This window comes from Chamaea fasciata, unplaced genomic scaffold (assembly GCF_029207755.1).
Source record: "Chamaea fasciata isolate MVZ Bird 193981 ecotype frontalis unplaced genomic scaffold, bChaFas1.0.hap1 SCAF_1, whole genome shotgun sequence".
Classification (NCBI taxonomy): Eukaryota; Metazoa; Chordata; class Aves; order Passeriformes; family Sylviidae; genus Chamaea; species Chamaea fasciata.
In genome coordinates this window covers 88,961,222-88,984,793 of record NW_027094086.1, presented here as the reverse complement: position 1 = coordinate 88,984,793, position 23,572 = coordinate 88,961,222, and the positions used below count along the sequence as shown (strand labels likewise).

At 40.6% G+C, this 23,572-nt stretch overlaps 1 protein-coding gene across 7 annotated transcripts in view; it reads right to left on the bottom strand.

Annotated features, from left to right (window-relative positions):
• Positions 1 to 23,572, bottom strand: part of PHACTR1 (phosphatase and actin regulator 1) — a 304,928-nt gene that overhangs the window by 52,878 nt on the left and 228,478 nt on the right. For 6 of the 7 annotated variants that reach the window (XM_066188313.1, XM_066188338.1, XM_066188331.1 and 3 more), the window contains 3 exons: positions 17,876 to 18,055; positions 16,639 to 16,845; positions 6,146 to 6,476 (listed from right to left, as the gene is read on the bottom strand). In XM_066188313.1, the coding sequence (XP_066044410.1) occupies positions 6,146 to 6,476; positions 16,639 to 16,845; positions 17,876 to 18,055 (718 nt within the window). The remainder of the gene's footprint in view (positions 1 to 6,145; positions 6,477 to 16,638; positions 16,846 to 17,875; positions 18,056 to 23,572) is intronic. The other variant, XM_066188355.1, reaches the window with a different exon arrangement.

Sequence of the window (23,572 nt, the reverse complement as noted above, 5' to 3'; positions counted from 1 at the left end):
ATCTTCAACTTGAAGCATTTTGCTTTCTTCTGACCCAAAAGTTAGAATGGACTCTTAAATAGCTGTCAGATAACATTTGAGAGAGTCTTTTAAAAATGTAGTTCTAGGAATATAATGCTACTCCAAATGTGTTTAGGGATTAAAGAGAAGAAAAGGCTTCAGATCCTGTGAACAAACCATACCATGCTGTTATCATCATCTTCAGCTTCAAAGAAATAATTTTGTTAATTCCAACATGTATTATTGCAGACTAGCCAAAAATGAGATGCAGAGCTTTACTAGATGCCTTGAAGAGAGAAACTCAATTTTCTTAGTGATAGCCATGTTTTGTATCACAAAGTAAGAGAGATTCATGAAGAACTGGCTTGCAATTTTTTGTATTGGACTTCAATGAGTTTGACACAAGAAACTTTAACCCAGATGCAGTTTTAGAATTCATCAGCTGAATTCTCATAATGACACATCAACACACTACAATCTTTAAAAACTTTGAACTAACTTAATTTACTGAAATGCTTTCAGAATTTTTATTTTATGAACTTCATTAAGTCTGTTTTCTCTGTAAGCAAATTTCTGAGTAAGTCTTTTAAAGAGGAAAGGGAGGAAATTCCAATGTCTGGACTCAAATTTCTGAGAAAAACTATAATATTGTGAAATTCTGTTAACATTGCTAAAAAAATACTGCAAATCTTCCAATTGTACACACACAACCACTGAATCATTCAGTTAATTTTAAAACAATGCATACACAGAAAGTATGAATTCACTAAGCCCCTTCTGAAGTACAAATGAAAGGAGCAAGAAGTAGTTCAGCATCCAGGACTATTTGGTGCTTCCCTGTTCTGTGAAGCGTGGATGTAGCTTATGGATGTATCCTTATGGGTGTGTCCATAGGGTAGCAGATATCAAAGTGATCCATCAATTTAGGTTATCGAGCAGATATAGGATGGCAACAAGATTTACCACAGAGGATTTTTATTTGAACTAATGATAAAGAAATAGGCAGCTTCTCATCCTATTGTAAGTTTTCTGAATCATCCACTTTCTCGATAATACTACTTTCTATTTTAAGCCCCTCATTTTTCCTAGTGTTTTGTGTTGGTCTTGATTAAAATCAGCCCTTTCCACAGCAATTTGACTAAGTCAGCTGTCTAAGCAAAGTGCTTATGAAATACATGCAGTACTGCAGTATACTTAAAAAAGACAAATCAAGGTCACTGGATATGTCCATTATGTACAAATGGCTCTGGGTCATTAGCAAAACTCCCACACGGTCAGGTGGTCTACACCACAAAATCTTTTAGCATTATTACCAAAAAGCACACTACTGTTTCAAAAAGCCCATTTTAAACCAGTTTTGTGTTTTGCAACAAAATTGGAGAAAAAAGCTACAGTTAAGCAAGTACTTGTTTCAAGAAGATAATGCTTGGATCTGAACAATTCATAGCTCCCTAGTACAAGAACTTGCAACTACTGCTGCATCATCTTTACATGATCAAAAAAGCTACACCACTATACCTTACAATGTTTCTAGTGAGAAAATACTTTAATGAAAAATCACAATTTAAGCATATGAGTGACTCATGGTACAGACAAAATAAAAAAAAAAAAGAAAAAAGTGAAATACTTCCTGTAAAGTCTAGTGGGAAAAATCTGCACACTTCTTCTCTGTCATGCCAGGACCCTTCATTTTGGAATAAAGGGTTACATTTTTATCAGAATGTTTTCAGATGCACAGTACACTTTTCTGTACTTCACAGTTAAAACAAAAAATCTGATAAAGCTTCGAACTACTGTATATACATTTCTACTTCAGGAATGTGTGTGAGAAACAGAGAGAGAAGGCAATGCTATAAATATTGAGTGTTTCTATCCTTAGGCAATGCTAAAGTTTAGACAAGATGCAATTCTCTTGACAAGTTTTATGGAAGATAAATGTTTTCTGACTCAAATATGTTTCATAAGATTTACAAGACACTGGCGGTAATGTCTAATGCATTTCATTTCATAAATCTACAGTCTGAAGCTGAGCTGGGTGTCCCAGAGGAACTGGTCTCACACAGTCTTTTTGGACACAGTGATTTTTCATTGCTCTGCCACAGAGGCAATTCTAGCCTGGAGTGAGATATCGCCACTTAACAGCTCTTTAGTACATACATTGAACAAACTGAGGCCTGGATTCATCTGCACCTGCTCCTGTACATGAGCCCATAGAGTAAATGAAATTAATTGTCACCTTTCCAGACAGGCTGAGAATTATACAGGCAAGGCAGAAAATCAGGCTATTTCAGATCAAAAAACTGCCTCACTAAGTCAAAATTAAAGACACAATTTGGTCTCACAAGAGAGTTTCTAAATCTTCCTTAGCCACTGTTTGTGATGCCCATCTTTGGGACATGGTCTTTCTGCTCAAATTCATTTCAGTCAGGAGGATGAAATCTGTGTATTTTGGTAGCACGGCTTACCAGATTTTCATCAACTCCAAAAACGCATTCTGAAATGGTAAAAAATGGTGTCCAAATCTGGAGTTTTACTTATGCTTGACATAAGGGGAAATCGGGCTGAAGGGGAAAGTCATTTGCAGTAGGACACAAATCAGCAAAAGCGGTTGCAGAAAAAAGGTTACATGGAAATGACATATTTCTCTGTTTCAACTTAATCTACCATAAAACTGGTAATTTATCAGGGAAAATAGAGGCCAACTGGCAGCACAAATGGCATGTCATAATAGTCATACTATGACAAGGGGTAGATTGCCCTTCTGAGAATAGGTTATGAGTAGACGTTATGAGTATCAGAAAATGTTTGCAATCAAAAGCGTTAAGTGCACAAATGAACTTAATGTGCCATAATGTCTGTAATAAAGTTGAATTAAAAAAATCCAGGAATTAACTGCCATTTTAAGTCATAAGAACAACTGGGAGTTGTATAGCTATTACATGCCTTTTAATGTACCTTAAGACATTAACTGATTAATATGCACTAGATCTAGGTGAGGCAGTTACATGCAATCACTCCTGAGGAGGGGAAAATAGAGAGACTCAGTAACTTTCTCAAGGTCAGAGACAGAAAAATCTGGCTTCCAGGTCTGTACAGAGGGAAAGCTCATTTTTCTCTGGCAAGCCTGTGGCTCATTGGCAAAGCACTGATTTCAACTATCAGTCTTCAGATGTTGTTAGACTATCTGAATTCCAGAGATCTTATATGTGTAAGCAAAAAGTACAGATTACTAGAGGAAGGGAAGGTTTTAGCCTTTCATTTGTTGTTCATGACCACACTCAGAGACTTGGCGAACAGAAGAGTTGTGAGGTCTAAGAAAAGTTTACTGGAAAAAATGGGAATTTTATACAAACTGATTCAGCAAATACTAGTAGCACTTAAATGACCTTGAGGAGCTTCGACTGCAGCAGGACCAAAGAAACTAGATACAAGGAAGAAAAGGAAAAATTCCAGAAGGAAAAGAAAAAATTTAGAGCTGAAACCTGATTTCTACTTGTCTATATGATCGTCTCTTCTTAAAATCAAAACACTATTCTAAATATCCCCCCAAATTACCAGACTTGGCAGCATTATTACTGCAGCACCATGGCAATTACACTGTAGTTGCAGGATATTTTTGAGGTAATGTCTGAGATCAGAAGGAAAAATCCCTTAGTATTCACCAGAAGGCGTCTCAGAAACTTATCAGGCTTTCTCATCTCCTCAGGATTATTGACCCAACAGTAGTGGCCCAGTACTTTGTCAGCTTGGAAGGAACAACAAAGTGTAGGATGTCACTCCATATCCTATGCATGCTACAGATGCGAGCACACTACCAAATTCAAAACAGAGGAAGGAGATCTAGGATCTTTGCAGTTTAAACAGGCCCTCAAGAGTTTTGGGTTGAAGTGTGCAATGACAAATACTGCAGTATAATTTCTCTGGGGTTTAATGCAGATTTTTACAATAAGGGAAAGTAAGTAAAAAATACTAGAAAACAGTGGCATTTGGTGCAAATAACTGTCTCCCAAGTTAAATACATAGATTTTAAAAATCTGCACAAATCTTCAAGCAAACTTGGTGAATTTATCTACATCACAATGTGGCTTGAAAAAAGATAATGAAGAATTTTACAGCAAGATCAGCTCCACAGAACTGTAAATGGTTTGAAAAACTTTTACCTCTATATACTACAAAAATACCAATTGCTGTTGCAGAGAAAATGATCATGACCTATTTTCTCCCTTGTGAGTGTAAAAGTTATTGATTTGTTTTGACAAGGAGCACCAACAAAGTACTCAATACATTAATCCATGCTTTAGCTAACAGTTAATCAACATAAAAAGGCTATGAAAAATCTGTCTGCAATATCATGAACTAGGATTTGTATTCATTTTAAATGTGAAATATCAGTGCGACAACCTTTTCTTATTTTCTTCTTATTAACTGCAAAGGGAAGCAATTGCTTCACATTGGACGTGAATGCGTGCTTATTCAGTTTTTAACAAGCAGCAGAGCTTCAGCTTCAAATTAGTAGTTAAACCCAAACAGCATCACCTTCCTTAAATCAGTTAAACGTATTTGTAGACATAAACATGATGGATGACTAGAAAATGGAGCACTCATTGCTGTGGGGCAACAGATGCCACAATGAAGTCATACTCAGAGGTGTCACTGGGTCCAGGATAACAAAGAGCCTTTTGCACACAGTGTGAGCCAGACATTAAGATGTCCGACCTAAACTGGGGACTGCATGGGCAGTGCAGCCCCAAAGGAGCCTTTGGGAGGCAAAAGCTACGCTCTGTGCCTGCTGCATTGAATTTTGGGATGGTGCAGAGGCACCAGACCAGCCATGCTGGCAATGTGAGAGGTAAATGGGTAATCACTGGGTATGGCAGTGGGGGACAATGTGGATGCTCTTTCTATCCTACCTCTACAGCTCTTTCACTGATGGGAATAAGAATCTCCTTCATAGCCCTAGTAGGTTTCCCCCAGCTGAGAATTCCCCCATACTGTAGAAACATTAGACCCATGAAGTAATCACAGATGTGTCACTATTCTGGTACTAAAATAAGCTGGCAGTGTGAGACAGCCTCTGGTCTCCTGACTCTTTTTCAGGCAGTAAGGAGAAACTGCCATCAATAATCCAGTTGTTTCCAATTATGGAATGTAATGAAGGTAGCATCATCAGACAGAAATACTGGGGTAAATCATTAGGCATTTTGTCTGTTAGACCAGATATTTTGCCTTCCTGTATATCAGGATGATCTGATGCTCCTAGAACAAGCTTGGCTACAAAGCTGTCCTTGGTACTAAATAAAACATGTAATTTTTCAGACTATCTTCCCTGTTCTGGGTCTTCTTCAGTTTTGCTCTGCAAGGTGAAATAAATTTTCCAAAGCTTGCTGATGTTGCAGTCTATGAGGCCAGCTTGGATTTATACAACATGCTTCACTTACTCAGACCACTTGGAGAAACACTCAGAGATACTCCTAAGTGACAAGAACAAAAAAACAGCCCCAAGGCAGGTAAGGCATTTCTGATCAAATGTGCTGCCTCTTGCCAGATGCAAATGGCTAAGAAGGTAGCTGCTGTGGAATGAGTTAAATACTTATTTTAAGATCAAACATATAATTTAATTTAAATTAATTTAAATAATTTAAATACGGCATTAAAACCCTTCTAAGTGACTGGTAGGAAGTCCTGAGAGATTGTTTTGAGCTAGCTGGTAATACTAATCAGATGCCCTGCTGGAGTGGCACATTGGATTCTAATTGCTCTTTTATGAATCTTCCTCTCCTTGCATTTAGCAATCCTCCACACAACTGGAGCTCTGCAGTTATGCCTCAGCAGTACATACTGCAAGCCAGGCATGTCCTATTAAAATCCTCTCCATTGGCTACATTATCTACCTCCTTGAACAGAACAAGGAGCTCAGGAAATTTGGCCTTTATTTCCTTTCTTCCAAAAACTTGTCAAACAAGCCTGGAAAAAGCCTCCTCCTCTGCCTCTGTTTCTCCAGAAATGACTCTGCCCTGAAGTTGTTAGACCCCAGAGGAGACACCTCATTCAAGTCCTGTGAACACAACTCAAGCAATGGTACAGATGCTGAGGTTAGCAGGAAACAGTGCACACCAGTATGGAATTTTAAGAGTTGATCCATTACCTTTCTAGCCTGTGCATGGTCATGGCTAGCGTTTTGTTCAGTTCCTCGATCATCCGGTACCCTGTGGAGTGCGAGGGCAACGTGCTGGACCCAGAAGGAAGGTGCTGGCTGTGGCTGCCGTACTGGAGCTGGTGCTGGTGAGCTGCTAACTGGGATGGCAGGACAGTGTGATGCTGCTGGGTCAAAGGCTGCTGGGAGCTCTTCTGTGTGGAATAGGATGAGAGAGAGAGGTCTGGCCCCCCTAAAGGCATGCAAATCATGACTTTCTTTGGAGGTAGTGGAGGTGACAGTTTAACTGGCATACAAGGCAGTTTCACAGAAGTGCCAGGATCTAGAAGAAAGAAAGAGAGCACTGGTGTTAATTTTCATGTCAGTGAGATGGAGATGATAGTATCTGCCTGGGTGAGCAGGTACTAAGGTTGCTACTCAACATGGGAGTGTGCACGCCTTCCCTGTTGTGACAGACAACTCCTACTGTATGCTCAGCATGGTCTCCGGAAAAAACGCTGTTGTTTTGCAGCACTCCTGAGTCCCACAAAAAACATCCCAGAGCTGTGCATGCCCCTTAATAAACACATTAAGCAATACTTAACAAGGCTTGTGGCACACTTTAAAGCCCTAATCCTCCAAAATAGCCCTGTGAGGTAGATGCGACTTCTTCCGCTCAACAGGCGCAAATAGGGGGAGAGCAATTAGGATGAGAGCAATTCAGTGTCTGAAGTTACAGGATGACTCACCACCATCACTGCCAGAGCAAAAGCTCAGGGATTCCTGATCCATCTCAGCCACTGCAGTGCAATTACTACCAGTCACACTTCTTACAGCTTTGTAATGTGCAAAACATCTGGTGTAAAAAAATTACATTATAGGGCAAAAGAGAACAGAAATAAGGTTTGAATGCTAAACAGGACAGGTTTGGAAAAATGGATGAGAAAAGTACATGAGGAGAAAAGTTAAAGGGCACTTTGATTGTTAGGACTAATGTATTCTTTTACAGAAGTGGCAGGCATTTTTATGTGGACTGAATTTTACCTTTTTAGCTCTAATGTTAAAACGTTCACTGAAACCCATAATTGATCAAGCAGGCAAAGATTTCCCTTACTTCAATGAGAAATCAGTGAGAGGTCCACAAGCAAACCTCTCTTCCAGAACTCAACTGCAGAATGGAGATTTTTGGAGTTGCACTGTGAAACATTTTCAGAAGGAAAAAGAACTAACATGAAGGCTAGTAGTTGCCAAGATGGACGGGGGAAATGGTCACAATACATGCTAAGAGTGAAAGAGAGAGGAAGTATATGCACTGTGAACAACAACTCTGAGTTTGTCTCTTGGAGGAAGGCTAGGCCCTTTCCAGCCTGGAATACTGCACATATTTGTCTCTGCAATGTAGCTCTGTGGGCAAGGCTTGCATGACCTTTGGTCCTTTGCTGCTTCTGTCCACTCCTCTTGCTACAACGTGGGAAGGGAATTGAAGGGCCAGAATCTTCTTTTGACCTGAAGAAGTTTGGGAGTTAGATGCTGCTCTCCAAAGGTCATCACTATTCTGACTGCTATCAGATTTCTGTAGTCCTTTTCCAGATGGTTCCTTTTAGTTTAAACTATCCTTCCCCCATTCCCTTCATTCTTTCCTTCTTCCTGGCCTGTTCCGGGTATTGCGCATTCTTCTATCCATACCTAATAACCAGGGTACATAAGATTGATATCAGGACTAGAAGGCAGTAACACTTCTCAAAAATGATTACGGATTGTAAGGTGAAAAAAGACCAATGAGCCAAGTTCAGATATGTCTCTTGATTTATTTTAGTGGTAGTCACATCTTTCACAGCATCCACTTGATATTAGTGGTTTTGCTATGGTAGGAACAACACATTGACAGTGTAAATGTTCCCCCTCTCCAAAATGTTGAGAGGCTAATGTAGGGGGGTCCAAGGGAGTGCAAAGACGAAATACCATGTGCTGGTTTTGGCTGAGGTAGAGTTAATTTTTGTCAAGGTGTCTGGTTTGGATTTGTGCTGAACAAAGTTTGAGTTGATAATATAGAGATGTTTTTTGTTATTGCTGAGCAGGGCTTGCATAGAGCCAAGCCCTTTTCTGCTTTTTGAACTGTAACACTGTTGAGGAAACTTGGGATGCATGGGAAGCTGGGAGGACACACAGCCAAGACAGGTGATCCCCCCAAGTGACCAAAGGGATATTCCAGACCATATGGCATCATGCTCAGTATATAAAGTGAAGGTAAGAAGGAGGAAGGGGGGGGGATGTTTGGAGTGATGATGCTTGTCTTCCCAAGTAGCCATGACATGTGATGGGGCCCTCTTTCCTGGAGATGGCTGAACACTGCCTGAGCATGGGAAGCAGTGAATTTATTCCTTGTTTACCTTCACTTGTGTGCATGGCTTCTCCTTTCCTTTTTGAACTGTCTTTATGTCAACTTGTTTGTTTTCTCAATTTTACCCTTCTGATTCTCTCCCCAATCCCACTGGTGGGGGAGTGAGTGAGTGGCTGAGTGGGGTTTGGCTTCTGGCTGGGGTTACACCATGATGTAGGGCCATGGAGAAGAAGTGGCCTTTCCACATTGCAGAGTGGAAAAGATATAGAGAGTAGAATCCGAGTCTTTTGCCTTTCAATGTAATATTAAATCCACTTAACATGTTGTCTCTTGCAGGCAAAAATTCTACTGATGGCTCTACCAAGTCTGAAACTTAACTCATGGGTTTGCCAAAGCAGTAAAAGAAAAAAAAACCAAAAACACATTCAGGATTTTCTGTTCAAGCACACAAAGGACACCTTGTTTTTCTTGCAAACATGTTATTTGCATACATTTCTTTTGTGTATCCTGCATAAAAGAACACACTCTTCAATAAAAGGTAAATAACAGGAAGAGTAAAAAGTAAATTGTATAGAGCCCTGAGAATAAAGCTCCTATGGGATTTGTGGAAAAAAAGTGTTGTTTTTTTTTTTTTTCACACATTTATGCTTCAGGCAATTTTACTTCTAGAGCTTGTCCCGAATTACAAAGACTACACTGAGATCTGCACTTCCATTTTGACAAATACAGGTTTAAAATCCTTTTCTGCAGTATGGCAATTAAAGTCTTCATTTTGCAGTGCCTGTGCCTGGATGCCCCATCACTCTGTGGCAGCCATCCTTAATGGTGAATTCAAAGAGACTCCAGCTGCAGGCATCTCTTGCTTTTGATAAAAGAATAACTGGAAGTATCATCCGGGTTTTCTGCCTTTTGTGATTCTGAAGATCAGAGCAATGTTGTATGTTGGAAGTGAGCATGACATGTCAAATAGCTCAGGTATAAAGCAAACAGGAATCCTTCCTTCTTTCTTCTAAATACAGCAAAAATTTCTTTTCTCATTCAAGTATTCATGTAGTAGAGTTGAGACACAGGCACTGCAGCTCTGGAATTGCACAGGAGAACAAGTCTAGCTTAATTATCGTGAGTAGCCACATATTCATTTGGTCATGAGTCAGATGCACACACTCTCGTTTTGACTCTGCACGGCAAAGGTATGGACCTTTAGTTTCTACTCAAATTTAAACAAATGCTTCACATCAACATCTTTTCAATGGTACCAGTTCTGGGTGACTCCACTGGACATCTGCCAAAAATCTTGCTCATTATTTTTAATGTCCTCATTCAGACTGTCTGTGTTACGCCCAGGTTCTTGAGCTTGTCTGAATATGGTCCTAATACCAAAACAGACTCTTGGAAATGGACCAGAGGCATTAAGTCTACTTGTCTGCCCTTTACCTTCAGGAAAATTCTACTTTAAATAAAATGGGTAAAAGGAGAATGACTACAGTGGGAAGAGAGTTCAATTCATTTGCTGGGAGATGTAACTGTGTATCTTCACTGACACTAGTAATGGAGACCTTGGTGCTGCAAGTTTTAATGTGTGGTCTGATCAGCTACAATGCTGAACAAGTGCGGTCTTGCCCACATCTATGGGCTCTGGGCACACTGTTGGAAACTGTGCTACCATCATCTACAGTGAAGGATAGAGCAACTTCTCCCTGCATGTAAGAGTGAGGTGACCGAGTTTTACAGTTCTTTCCTCTGTTTGTTTTAATTTCACACTGTACATGATTTAGGAACCAGGGGTAGTAACAATTATTGTCTCCAGCATGGAATATACATCAGACATAGGCATCTGTACATGAGTAGGAAGCTGGAAGGGAAATAAGAACACAGAATCTGTGATAAGTATTTTCTCAGCAAAATATTACCAGAGTCTTAAATCACTGCACAAAACACTCATAACCAAAAAGATGCAAACTGTGTGAAGCCAGGTGTGCAAGTCTGATTAATCTCTTCTGGCTGAGGTTTTTCATGCTCAAGAGAATAATGAGCAATTTTGCAAGATGTTGGTTCCCAGTAGGGTTGTGACCACTCAGCACTGTGTAATAACTTGTATGTTAGAATTGATGAAAAAGATGTTAAGACATCAACCTCTCCACTCTTGATGACAATCAATTACTTCAAAGACAGCTGTGGATCCCACAATATTTGCTACACATCAGACCTTTGACAAGCAGGCCATCCCTTACCCTTTCCCATTTTGCTAACAACTATAGTTACTGTATTTCTTTTGGTGTTATCATGAGATAAATACATGTTTATTTGTTGCATAGGTTTGCTATATATGGTTCTTCTGAAGTGTTAGTGGTACACGGGAGCTGTGCATGAACATGGCTGGAGAATTGGTCAGCACACATTGGAGATACAACTGCTGCAGATAGGGTGCCAGGAACTTCTGGATGTATGGCATCAAAAGTTGCTGCATCAGGGGCTGTAGAAAGGCTCATTAAAATCTTCAAATTCTGCCCCAGCTCAACCACTGCATGGAGAAAGAGGACATGCCTGGGATCCTGAGCTTATGGCAGAACTGGCTGTGTTTGCTATACTGCCAGTGGCAGAAATGCTCTTTCTTGACTCCTCGCCAAATGTAAGCCAGCATTGTACCCTGACAGCAAGGAAGGACAACAGACTCCTGGGTGGTACAAGAAGAACCACAGACAGGAGATCAAAGGATTTTTCTATTGACAGAAGGCTCTCCTTCTATTCACCAGACCTTAGACTGTATCTAGACTATTGTGCAAGCTTAGCATCCACCAGGAAAAATACCAAAACCCCAGAATGAGATGAACATAGGGTCACTGCAGTGGCTGAGGTCTAAAGCACCTGAGGTACTAAGGTGTGTTCAGCTTGGAACAAAGACAGCTTGTAGGGGGAACATCCAAGAGGAGCCTCCCAGTACCTACAAGCCAGGTTATCAATAAAATGATACTCTTCAGGGGTGTGTGGTGGGAGGAGGAAAGACAGTGGACAAAAGCAAAACAAAAGAGGTTCAAGACTGGATTATAAGGAAAGTGTCTTCCCTGCCATGAGAAGAGGCAGTTAGTGGAGTAGATTTATCCAGACAGATTGTACAGCTGGCATCCTCTGAAGTTTTCAAGACCTATCTGGTCAAAGGCCTGGGCAATCTGGTCTGATCCCATACTTAGCTCTGCTTTGAGCAGGAGGTTGGATTAAAGACCTATTGAGGTTCTTCCTTGCCTGAATGACCTTATACTGCAACCTTTGCTGTACTATATACAACTAGAATTACTTCCAAGTAATTAATTCTGTAAAATAGTGTGCAAAAAACTCCCCCAAACCAACAAACAGTGCAAAAACCAGTGTGGTCTGTTGGGAGCACACCATGGGGTGATGTGCCTAATATTTGCTGGCACCATTTGGACAAGTAACTTTGCTTTTTCAGGTTTTCTCTCCTGTAATCACTTGTGCCTAAATGGTGAGGTCTCTTTCTTGTTTCAATGAGTTTTTGAGCAGATTCATAAAGACAAGTCAAAAACTGTTCTGAAAGATTTGCCATGCATCTCCTGCTGACCACAGCAAGATCTGCAGCCATGTCTTCAGGAGAAGATTTGAGACAGAAATTCTTTGCTGTTCTTCTGCACCACGTATGCATCCAAGATTCAGGTTGAATTTGGAGAACAAAAGCAAGGCATGATTAGCCCTAAAAGTTGAAAAGTATAGCTTTGCATGAATTCCTGTACAGAGCCTTGAAGAGGGTTTCAAAGAAGAGAAGATTTCTTGATGCCTGTATGTGATAGGTACTCCTCTCCAGGAAGCAGCACAGAGGAATTATAGAGGGACAAACTGTACCAGGGTCCAATTTCCATGAGAACCTGGTGAAGGAGAACTGCTTTTGCTCTGCTGCTTCTCCCTTGGCACAGAGTGAGAGAACTGTCCACCGTCTCCATGTGAATGCAACCTCTCTTCATGAATGCAGCCCTGCCAGAGCAGGTAGCTGGAGGTGACATCACAGTGGAGGAAGCTTTTGGGTTATGTCTTGGGCTCATCTACAGAGGAGTTTTCTGATACATATGTGACTACTGCATTATAAAATACTGCAGAGTATTTATTGGACGAATTGCAGCTGCAAAAATTTTCTAAAGCTGTCACTAATAACCAGCTGTGTCATGGCAAGGCAGCAGGACTCTGGGCATTCATGTTCTCAAACCTCATTCTTGTCTGCGTTGTCAGAAGCAACTTTTGAGGACTTTTAACATTTCCTATCTTGTTAAATGTTTGCCTCTAATTATAAATTAGTTCTCTCTACACAGACATAACTAGAAAGGACAATATCAGAACTAAAAATGTGCCACGTGTCTCTTAAAAATCCTGAATGAAGAAAGCAAAAGCATGCAAAAAGCTTAAGTGGAATAGAGAAGTGGCCAGATAAAACCAAAGCTATACCCTGTTCTAATATTAGGCTAAATTTTGGCTCTAACAGTCTCAGGCGCTCCTGAGACCCCATCTTAGTGGCACATATTTTGTTCTCTGTGTTTTCGGAGCTTTCTGTGTTACTGGTGATTCAGTTGGAAACTATCTAATTAATTTCAGAAAATATTTTCTGTGCTGGTGAAAATTAACAGCTTAATAAATCAAGATCAAAGGGAGCTTTACAACACTGGGGTCTATCAAATCAGACATGCCCAGTCTTCCTGTCACTTGGCCATTAAAGATTTCATTATAAGCGGGGGCTTGAACACCAGCACCCCAATTAAATTTAGTCCCAGGTGATTATTCCAACTCTTCCTACATTTTTAGTGAAGGAAGTTGAAAGTGTCCTAAATGCCTGGGTTCTGCACGTGAATATCCGAGAAATAAAACAACAAAAGAAATTCTATCTTGTGAACATTGTCGAATACTGATCAGTCTAGTGCTAATCATGTTTGAAAACCTGGAGAAGGCTCACCAGGAGGTGACTGGCCAACAGACCAACTGGACATGCAGAACAGTGAAACAACAGTATCAAAACAGTTAAGGCTTGTGTTTTTGGCCTAGAGTTGCCTGTCTTCTAGGGCTAGGCAGGCACTTCCACACCTGGTGGTGTGACAGGGATGTTCCCTGTGGAGGCAGCACCATCAAGACCACAGGACGTGGTGTGAGAAAAAGCATGGAGCATCTTCTGCAGCGGTGTTGGCACCACTCCCAGTGGCTGCCCTGCAGTCTGCTCTTGGCTTTGGCCCTGTTTCTATACTGTCCCATCTCTACAGAGTCTCAGCCTTGAAAAGGAGCATGCCAAGGCTCTGTGATTTATATTTGCTAGAGGCAATTCTCTCTTCTTTCCACCTTTAAAATGGATTTTTTTTCTTTTTGTTCTCCACAAAATTAAATGTGCTCTTACGTGTTTGTTTAGGCTCACTCTTTTAAGTGCATCTCTTATCAATTGATAGGCCAGTCTTTGTCTTGGCACAGGTGGATAGATATTTGAGATGGTTCAAAATGCTTTCAGAGGAACGCAATGTTTCTTTTCCATTTCTAAAACCTGTAATAAGTTCTTTATCAAGCCTTGCAAGTCAGTCTGCATAACTTTTTGAAGAACCTTGGAATATTTTCACAGCAAGAGATGGTCCAACTTTTTTCCCTCAAGGTTTTCCCTCAAAGTTTTTATTTTAAATGTTTTTCCTTTTTTTTTTTTTTTTTTGCCTCTGATCATGTCTGTAGTGATTTTTAATATATGTTTGTATAAAACATGTTTCTATTAAATAGATACACTTATGTACACATATACACATATATCCATAGACAGAAGTTGAGTTGCTTTTGCATTTTCCCATGGGTACCTAAATCTTTCACAGAATCACATCTCCTCCCACAGCCTCTTGAACAGAGCTACCAAACCATTAAACCTCTGTCACTCTCCACTAGCCATGCCTGGTATGTCTTAATTTGTCCTTCAACCTTTTCAAAAATTCTTCAGTAGAAAAAATGTGCATGCAGCAAGAACTGAAAAGTTTTCATTTTGAATGCTAGAATTCAGATTTTGCTTGTTTTCTTACTCACAAGCTGAGGAGGTCTCTGGAGTAATTAGAAAAAGAATAGCATTAATTCTGCTTCTCACTGAGGAGGATGCTTCATTAGGATTGATTGCTCATTTCCAAAGATTGTACGTGGCTAATATGATTACCACTGGAGAACACAAGGCACTGAGCAACACATATATCCTTTGGACCACCAAAGTAAATGGACCCTTAAGAACAAGCTGAATATTTTCTTTTATAAGGAATGTATCAACGAGGGTTTCAGTTCCAGCAGGAATAAGTGTCAATTAAATTATGGCTCTATGATTAAATTTGAATCTCTGTTCCTTTACCCTGAAGGTTCTGTATATGCATGTACAAGAGTCCATCCATACACACAAGACTTTATATAGGACTAGATGAGACATCACTGAAGGCCCCCACAAAGTAAAAGAAGTCACAGTTCTGTTTCACTTTCATTGGAAAGTCATGACCATCAAGCAACTCAATTATGCTGATAACTTAAGCCTGATTCTACTTCACACAAAATCTGCAGCTGCAGAAAAACAAAACTACTCCAGAAGCCATCATCCTTTGATTCTTCTGTTATCTCTTACAAAAGAATCACTTATGAATCAAAGACATTTAGTACCTGAGTTTTCTTCCTGTGCTATTCCTATTTTTTTGTTTCTTCCATGTTGGCCTCATTTCTGAGCAACTTCTTATAACTGGGACAGAGTTTTATGGGAGATCATAGGAAGCTGGTTCAGTCCTTAGGTAAAGCCATGAATACTGCTACCTGGCCTTGCAGGCTGCAGGTCTGCCCATTCAGTTTGTAGCAAAAGGCAAAATATTAACCATTATGTGCAGATTTTGGCAGGTAAGAAAGTAAAGAGGTTTCACATAAAATGTACAAAACTATAGAGGACAAAAAAGTGTGGTCATCCAAACAGAAACATGAAGAGACTACGTAGAGATGAGAGAAAACCAGAACCTGTTCTTTCCTAATGAGCTCTTTCCTGATATAGATCTTAAACCTGAATAAAATGGGTATTAACTGTCTGGAAAAAAAAAATCTACAGTATATAAATGTGGGCAGAGCATTTCTCACATCAGTTCTGAAAATATCAGGGCAGGATTAACACAGGATCAACCCAGGGGGAAGACTGGTAAGCTGCCCCACTGCAAAGCTGAACCGTGCCTCAAATTCAGCTCAGGATTTTGAGGTGCTGCCACCTGTGCAGCAGCTGCAATTATGAGCAGACTGTTCAAAAGGTGCAGGCAAGTGTTTAGGGAATCTATTTTGGTCTGCATAAATATAACCATTCTTTGCTTCAGCAGTCAAAATGAGAGACTGGGAGGAGGAGACACACCCACCCTCCTTCCACATCCACCTAGAACTTTGAATCCCAAAGAGCTTGGACTCTTGTGAAAACATGTGGAACACGAAACAGAGCCTGTGTTGTTTACTCTTGCTACCTTCCATACAGTGAGAGCTAAACTGCAGCATAAAGCGCAGAACATCAAAATCCTGGTCATTGGAAACTGGAGCTGGACTCACTAGTGGGAGGGGAATAGTCAAAGCAGGAGTGGAAAGGGGGAACAGTTAGGCAGACAATGTAAGCACTGAGGCAAAATGACAAGAAGTCATAGGACAGAATCACCTGTGTAAGGATCAGGGGGGCAAGTAAAAGACAAACATGGAAAGATACAGGGGACCAGCCCATATGGCAGCTGAGGGGACAAAAAACAAATGGCAAAAAGAGAAATCAAAACTCTCCCTTTCCTCTCAACTACCGTGCCTTTCCTCATTAAGGGCATTTAAAGATATCCTAGTATTTTTCTGATACTTCCTTTCCCATCAAAGCACATCCTGCAATTTCAGTGGTGATGGTAAGTCTTGATGAATAAGAGTGAGGAGGGTTAGGAAATGCCACAGCGGTCTTAGGTAATTACAGCTGAGAGGGGAAGTGCCCCCGGAGCAACCTTGATGAAGGTGCAGTCTGAAGATTTTGCGATCCCTGCCCTAGGTACAGGACACACACCAGCACACACAACAAGTGCAAACAGCGTTACAGAAAGAGAAAAAACATTGAGAACCTTGCTACAAAGGCAGCTTTTCCTATAAGGGAAACGGTGGGGCTGAGGGTCCAGGAATACCTACTTACCAGTTAAGTGGCTGGCAATCCTGGCAATAGGTTTAGGAGGCAGGGCAGGGGGCTGTTTGAGGAGGGACAACTGTTTCACTGGGGTGTCCTCATGTTCTCCAGGGAAAGCGGCAGATTTTTTGGGGGGAAGTAGCAGGACTGGCTTAGCTGTAGGATCTTGGGACAGGAGGACGCCGGATTCATTGGATGTGGGGCTCTCTTCAGACACTGGAGGACACAACCACATCATAGACGCAACAACGTTACGAGCAAAGCAGCAGCAGATACAGCCGAAGTCAGACAAGAAAAGCAGCACAGCAATGCAGATTAGGAATGACTTATAGATTTCACTCAAACATCATATAACGTAGAAAGGAGGAAAGAAGGAAAGAAAGAAAGTAAAAGAGAAAGAGTAACACACATCTACACAACAGCCAAATTCCCCATTACTTCTGACAGAAGCCAGCTCCCCCATGTCAGGCTGGGATGTACTCCCACATCTGGAACACAAATCAAGTTTTATAATGTCACGTCTCTGATGGTCTGTCACCACAGCTTGCCTAGGACCAGATTTGTTAGCAGGTGGTCTTTAAACTTACCCTGTTAAAAGTAAAAAGCATCTCATGAGGCCTACCCTCTTTTGAAAAGGCTGCATAGCTATGCAAGATCATGGATGACAACTACTGCTCTCTTTTCCTCACCTGACCTTTGTCCACAACTCGCAGCGGCACAACATGATGCAGAAAGAGGAGCCAACCTAGATGTAGAGCATTGCTGTCTCTCTGCACAGGCTGGGGAAGAAGAGCAGCCAGCCTCATCCAGGGTAGGGCAGCTGACTGTGTTAGTTACTGACAGATGTGCGGTGTGAACATCACACAGCACCATGTGGCAGGTAGAGGGCACAATGTTGTACCCCAGGGTCCAAACGTGTTGTAAGCTCTCTGCTCTAGAGCTAATTGGCACACCTGAGATGTAGACAGAGAGCTGGAAACCTACTTCTACATGTTCACAAAGTGCAGGGGTTTTGCCTTACTCCAAGAGAGGTTACTTGCTTAGAAGTAGAGGTTACTTCTACATTGTGTCAGTCAAAATTTCTCATGGAGTATTCAGTGACAATCTCTATGCTGTCAACTCCTTCTATACCAGAAGACCTTCATTTTGACAAGGTTTTCTCAGAACTAAACACCAAATGTTAGAAATCAAAAACTTGTTACAAACAGCTTAGAGCATCTACACCACAACATAAAAGAGATGTTACCTGCTCCATCCATGATCTCTGTGGTTGGGAGCACCTCATATGAGCAGGGTTCCACGGATGCTGGGACTGAATCCAGTTCTGCTAGGGCTGGCAGGGACACCTGGCTGGAACTCAGCCCAGAGCCCAGAGGCTGCCCATTCTCCAAAGCTCCGTCTTCATTTGGTATGGAAAGTTCCCCATCTGTTCGTAGTTGGAGGAAAGAAGAATGACAAAAGAAAGAGACATAAATAGACTAGATTGTTTTCAAATGAGGAACCTGGACTGAGATGTTCTATGTACATATGCACTGGGTTTATGTGGAAAGGTTTTGATAGCAGGGGGGCTACAGGGATGCCTTTCGTGAAAAGCTGCCAGACATTTCTCCCATGTCTGATGGAACCAGTTCCAAGCTGGACTCGCTGCTGGCCAAGGCTGAGCCTATCAGTGATGTCAGTAGAACCTCTGGGGTAATACATAATTTATGTCAAATATCTGTATTGATCTTTTGCTCTACCCTGGAATGGTCATTATGAACCATGGTCTAAGTTGGTTGATTCCTGACCATCCTTGACCCACGCAGACATGCAGTCCCATCCAATGCCAAAAAACCCCCTGTTTTCCCTCTCTCTGTTGAATCTGGGAAGTCAGGAATTATAGTAGGCTGGAACTAAAGAATATTAATACATACTGTATATAATATTTTAATATTAATAAAAAGAATTATTATCTTTCCCTATACCAACTTCTATGCTATAAGGGACACAAGAAAAATCACAGGAATATGTCCCTATTTTACACACAAATAACCACATTTTATGTAAGGAAAAGAATAATTTTTATAGTTGCTTGATGTAAGGTCTTGATACTGGGATATATCAGATTCCATTTAGATAGCCTGTTTTTATAGTTACTAATAATATCTCCTCTATCTGAGCAAAATTTCTGTGACAGTAGCTGGCATTTTCTTTCCTATCAAACACCACTTCACATTAGAAATAATAAAGAGCAGAAGAAAGGATTCAGATTATTCTCTATAGTGTCAACCTGCATGATTTTTATCTCTGAACTTGTTAAGCACAGCACCTTGGTACCTAGAGGCAATGACTACATGGACATCACAATTAGAGTTTTATAAAGCAAAGTGTTCAGCCCCTATGGTTACAAATGGAAGCCTGAAAATATAACTGAAATATGACCTGTAAAACTAAAAACTAGCAGGCAAATATGTGGAACTTGATTTTACCAAGCATTTAAATTACTTTTAAAAACGAAACTCAGGACTTCAGAACATAGGTTTAGATTTTTGGACACAACCGATTAGTCATATTACTGCTCATTGTACTGAGTGGAGATGTACAGCAGTCAAATGAGTGCACATTCTCCCCTCATACAGCTAAGATGTACAAACCACTTTGGAAAACAATACTGAAAAGAGAAAAATGTTAGGTCTCATTTGGGTGCTAGTATACAGCAATTAACAAGTCTGATAATACTTTAGCTGATACCTACTCAGAATTATATTTCTGCCATTTAAAGCTTCCTCTACGGTGAGTGAAGATGGTCTCCTGTTTATTTTGGAATTATAAATACCAAGGTCTTGACTTTCTTGGTTTTGTTGAAGGCTTTTTGGAGACCCAGAGAGCTATTATGGTAATGCAGTCACATCATACTAGATGGAAACCTGACCCATGGCTTTGAGAGAACACCTGAGCTGGCTAAATGGTGGCAACATGAATTAAAGCTAAAGGCCTTGGCCAAGTGTTTGCAGCACAGCCTTCTTTCTAACTGCTATGGCCATTCTATACAAAGCTGTTTACTTCCCTAGGCAGCAAAAATCAAAAGACAATTCAGCCAGTATTTAAGCTGAACATTTTTTGACTCAGCTGTCTGGGTAGAAATGCTGTGTATCTGTGCTGGCTCTATCTCCCTTTTATAAAGACACACATGTTTACTCATGTTTGGGATAAGAACTGATGTTCTCTCAGTTACCTGGTTTCATGAAAGAGTGTAACTGTTTCTTATGTAGAGCATCTGCTTCTTGAATGAAAGGCAGTGACTGTGTCCAGCAATATATTCATTAATTCAGTGCATTAATTCAAACTAAATTTGACTGTAACTATGAGAAAAGTATGCATGATAAACCCAGTAACATTTACTTTTTGGAGGGATAACTACACATTCTTCATGAAGTGAGATGCCTATTGTAATATGCTGAGCATCTTGAAATCCTACTGTCTTAAGTGTGCTATGTGCTTCTCAAGGTATATTAGAATGATTTGAAAAACAGCATTTGAATGACCCATGAAGACTTACGATTGCAAAAGAGGTAAAATGTAAGATAAAATTTTGGCTTTTACCTTTTGTCATAATACTAAAGCATGGCAGCTTTCTGTATTGACAGCATAACCCTTTTTAATCTTACATCTGAATATCTTTAATCTTGATTTCGATTCTAAAGCTTGTCCTTGAATTTGAGTGAAATCATCAGACATGCACAGAATCATGACTGAAATATACACTCTAAATCAGGTATTGCTTAAAGAGCTACATGGAGAGTTGCTCAAGTACAGCAAAAAGATTAAAGACGTGGAAAAAATAATTTGTAGAGGAAAGAGTATCTTAGTGTGAATTAATCCTGCATCAGAGACATGCTTGACAACCAGAAATAAAAGGCAAATTACTTATTATTTTCAAAGTATTAAAGCTATTCCAGTTGGCTGACATACAAATGAAAAGAATCCTGGTAATGCAATTATTACATATACATGGATGAACTGATCTGTTTTCAGGAACTGGCTATGAGTTTAAAGTTAATTTTGTACAGTGATAACGTATGTTATCTTTTGTTCTCAGACTAGCTAAATCCTTTGCTGTTTTCATAGTCTGGTGCTACTTAGTGGAGAACGACTTCCCCTAGGTCCAAGAGCTTTAGTAACATCAGCTGAGCGTGAAACTGGACGGGTCCATGAGGGAGTTGCTTGACCTCTGCAGCAAGAGAGCACATGAGGACTGCTCTTCTCTTACTCAGGAGACTGCACACCTGAAGTCACCGAAGGAAGAGGACCTCAGTGGAAACTCTCTGATGCAGAGGACTCTACCCAGACACTTTGATTCACCTCAGCATGTGAAAACAGCATGGGACAAAGGCCCAGAGATACATAGATGATGCATTCAAAAGCTGTGGCTCCTAAGCATGGTTGGTACTCCTGAACACACCTGCAATTTCCACTCTCAGGTATTTCTAAAACATTGCCTGGTGTGAAGCAGCCCACAGTGCATCACACTGACTGACATAAACCAGTCCTGTTGTGTTTCCCCTGTTGTAGCTCTGCCTACCCTCTCACTATGTCTTTTACTCTGCAAAACTTGGACTATGCAACTTTTTGCATATCTGAAAAGCGCCACACTCGTGCATTCCTTCTACAAAAGAATGGCTATGGAAGTCAAAATGGACGATTTGAAATCTTGTGTTGATTTTTGCATTGGGTTGTCTCCTTCAGTACTTGTCCGCTCTCAAGTAGACTGTCCAAGCAAAAAATTTTTGATAGCAAAGACTAGGAAGGGAAGAGTAAAATTAATTGTCATTCTCTGCCATGACCCCAAGGGTGGGGAATGGAAAATTGAGTGTTCTTGCATGTGGTCAAGACCTGCCCCTGGGACTGTTTCCTAGCCTTGGTGGCTACCTTAGCACAGTAGTTGGGACACTTCCACAACCTCAGTCCCTAAACAGAACCCTGATTTTGTGGATCCCATGGAGTTTGAGACAGGCTGCTTCTGGAGGAGTTCAAAAGTTTTCAATTTCACTGCAGCACAAGTGGCTGCTATGCCTTCCTCCTTGCTGCGTTACCAAAGCCACTTCAAGTTTGCCCTCATATATGGTCACAAAATCTGCTTTAGCGTGTAAGTGCAACATGTCAGGACTTGGGTAACCTGAAATTTAAGTCTAAGTACATAATTTTAATTAGATAGAGCATATTAAAATACAAGATACAAGAGATGAAAACTGCCCACATTTCCTTGAAAAACCATTGTAACTCTTTGGAGTAAGTAATTGGTACACATTCATATTCAGAAATTTCTCACTACAGGCAATCTCATCTATGTTCAGAAAGAAGAAGAGGTATCAAAATACTACAAATAGATTAGGTTCTTTGACCAGCAGCATGAAACAGTGGGCAATTCTAATGACAGATGTTTTTGGGATGGTTACAACTTCATGTGAAAATCAAGGTCTGTAGGTATGTGTAGGAGCAATGGCATAGCAAAAAATACGAGTTCTTCTAAATGTTGAAGTATGTTCTGTGTTGCAGGTGGAAGAGGTATTTTTAACCTCTCAGCATTATCTGCCCACAAACTATTAGAACAGCAGGAGCTTCATCAGATACTTCTTCAACTTACTATTTTCCAAAAGTACAGAGTATTTGAAAAAATTATAACCATTGCCAAGACTTTAGGAATACTCAAGTCATGGAGCCCTGGAAATGGAAGATAACAGAAACCGATTCTGTCATGGGTTTGGCCCTTAGCAAGGAAAGAGCTCTCTGCAGTTCAGTCAGGAGCAGCTTCATGTGACTAATCTAAGTGTGGGGGTCACTGAAATAACAGAATTTCTTGTTTTCCAAATCTAGCAGCTGGACTGCAGTGACTCTCCTATGTGTGACTACTGTGACTTACTGCACTCTGATAATTTTCACCTGCTGGGTGACACAAAGTCCTCTGAAAAGCCAGCAAATCCTGAAGCAAATGGGTCAGGGCATCACTTTAAACGCAGGTGAACAAACCAGCTAATTATGCTTTTCTTCAACATAAATGATATGACAAAACCAACACTGAGCACAAGGCAAAAATTCTTGTTCTTGGGTCAGTCTGTCTGCACTGTTTTCTTTGATTGGTATGAGTTTTTAAAGAAAGAAAAAGCCAAAAATAATCACAGCCCTGCTTTGCCCACCTCTTAGGAAAGGGAGACAAAGAGATTTACACCTACTGTATGTGCAAGATGCCTCTTGGCATGGAAGATGCTACCACAATCAAATAAAGCATTCTGCTAGGAAATGCTAAAGGTCTGTTGTCTTCTTGAAGGATTAGAGGCTACCTAACAGGAATTACAAAGAAAATGACACTTCCACTTAAGGTTTTCAATGAAATATATCCTTTACTAGAATTACTCTCAGCTTATTACACCACTGAAGGAAATAATGCTTTTGCTCTACACATCTTGCCTTGTTCATATCCTTGTATTGTCATAGCTGTTTGACTACTGCTGCTATACTTGTACATTACCACTTTTTTCTCTGCCCTACCTCTCTCTTTTCATATCAGCTTTGTAAAGGTGAAAAATAACTATAAGGAGTAATCTGCTTCACAAGATGACACAGAAGTTTACAAACTACATCATTATTTGATCAATAGAAAAAACTGTAGTGCTTTGGTAGCAACATAAGGGGAATCTCCCTAAGTTTCAACATGGAAGGCAGAGTCAGACTTCACAGAAGAGATTTTTCCCGGGGAGGCCTTAAGGTTTATGTAGGGATGGTTCAGAGGGTGGCTACATGTGGGATGTGAGGCAGGGATGAAGAAGGTCACACCTGTGCCAGAGGTGTGACTGAAAACTGCCTTCTGAGCTGGCTGGGGCACTGATCACTTGGTGTGACAGCCTGGACTACGCCTCATTGACTGCGGGTCTGATCTGAGTCACACTAAAAAAGGTGAACAACACAA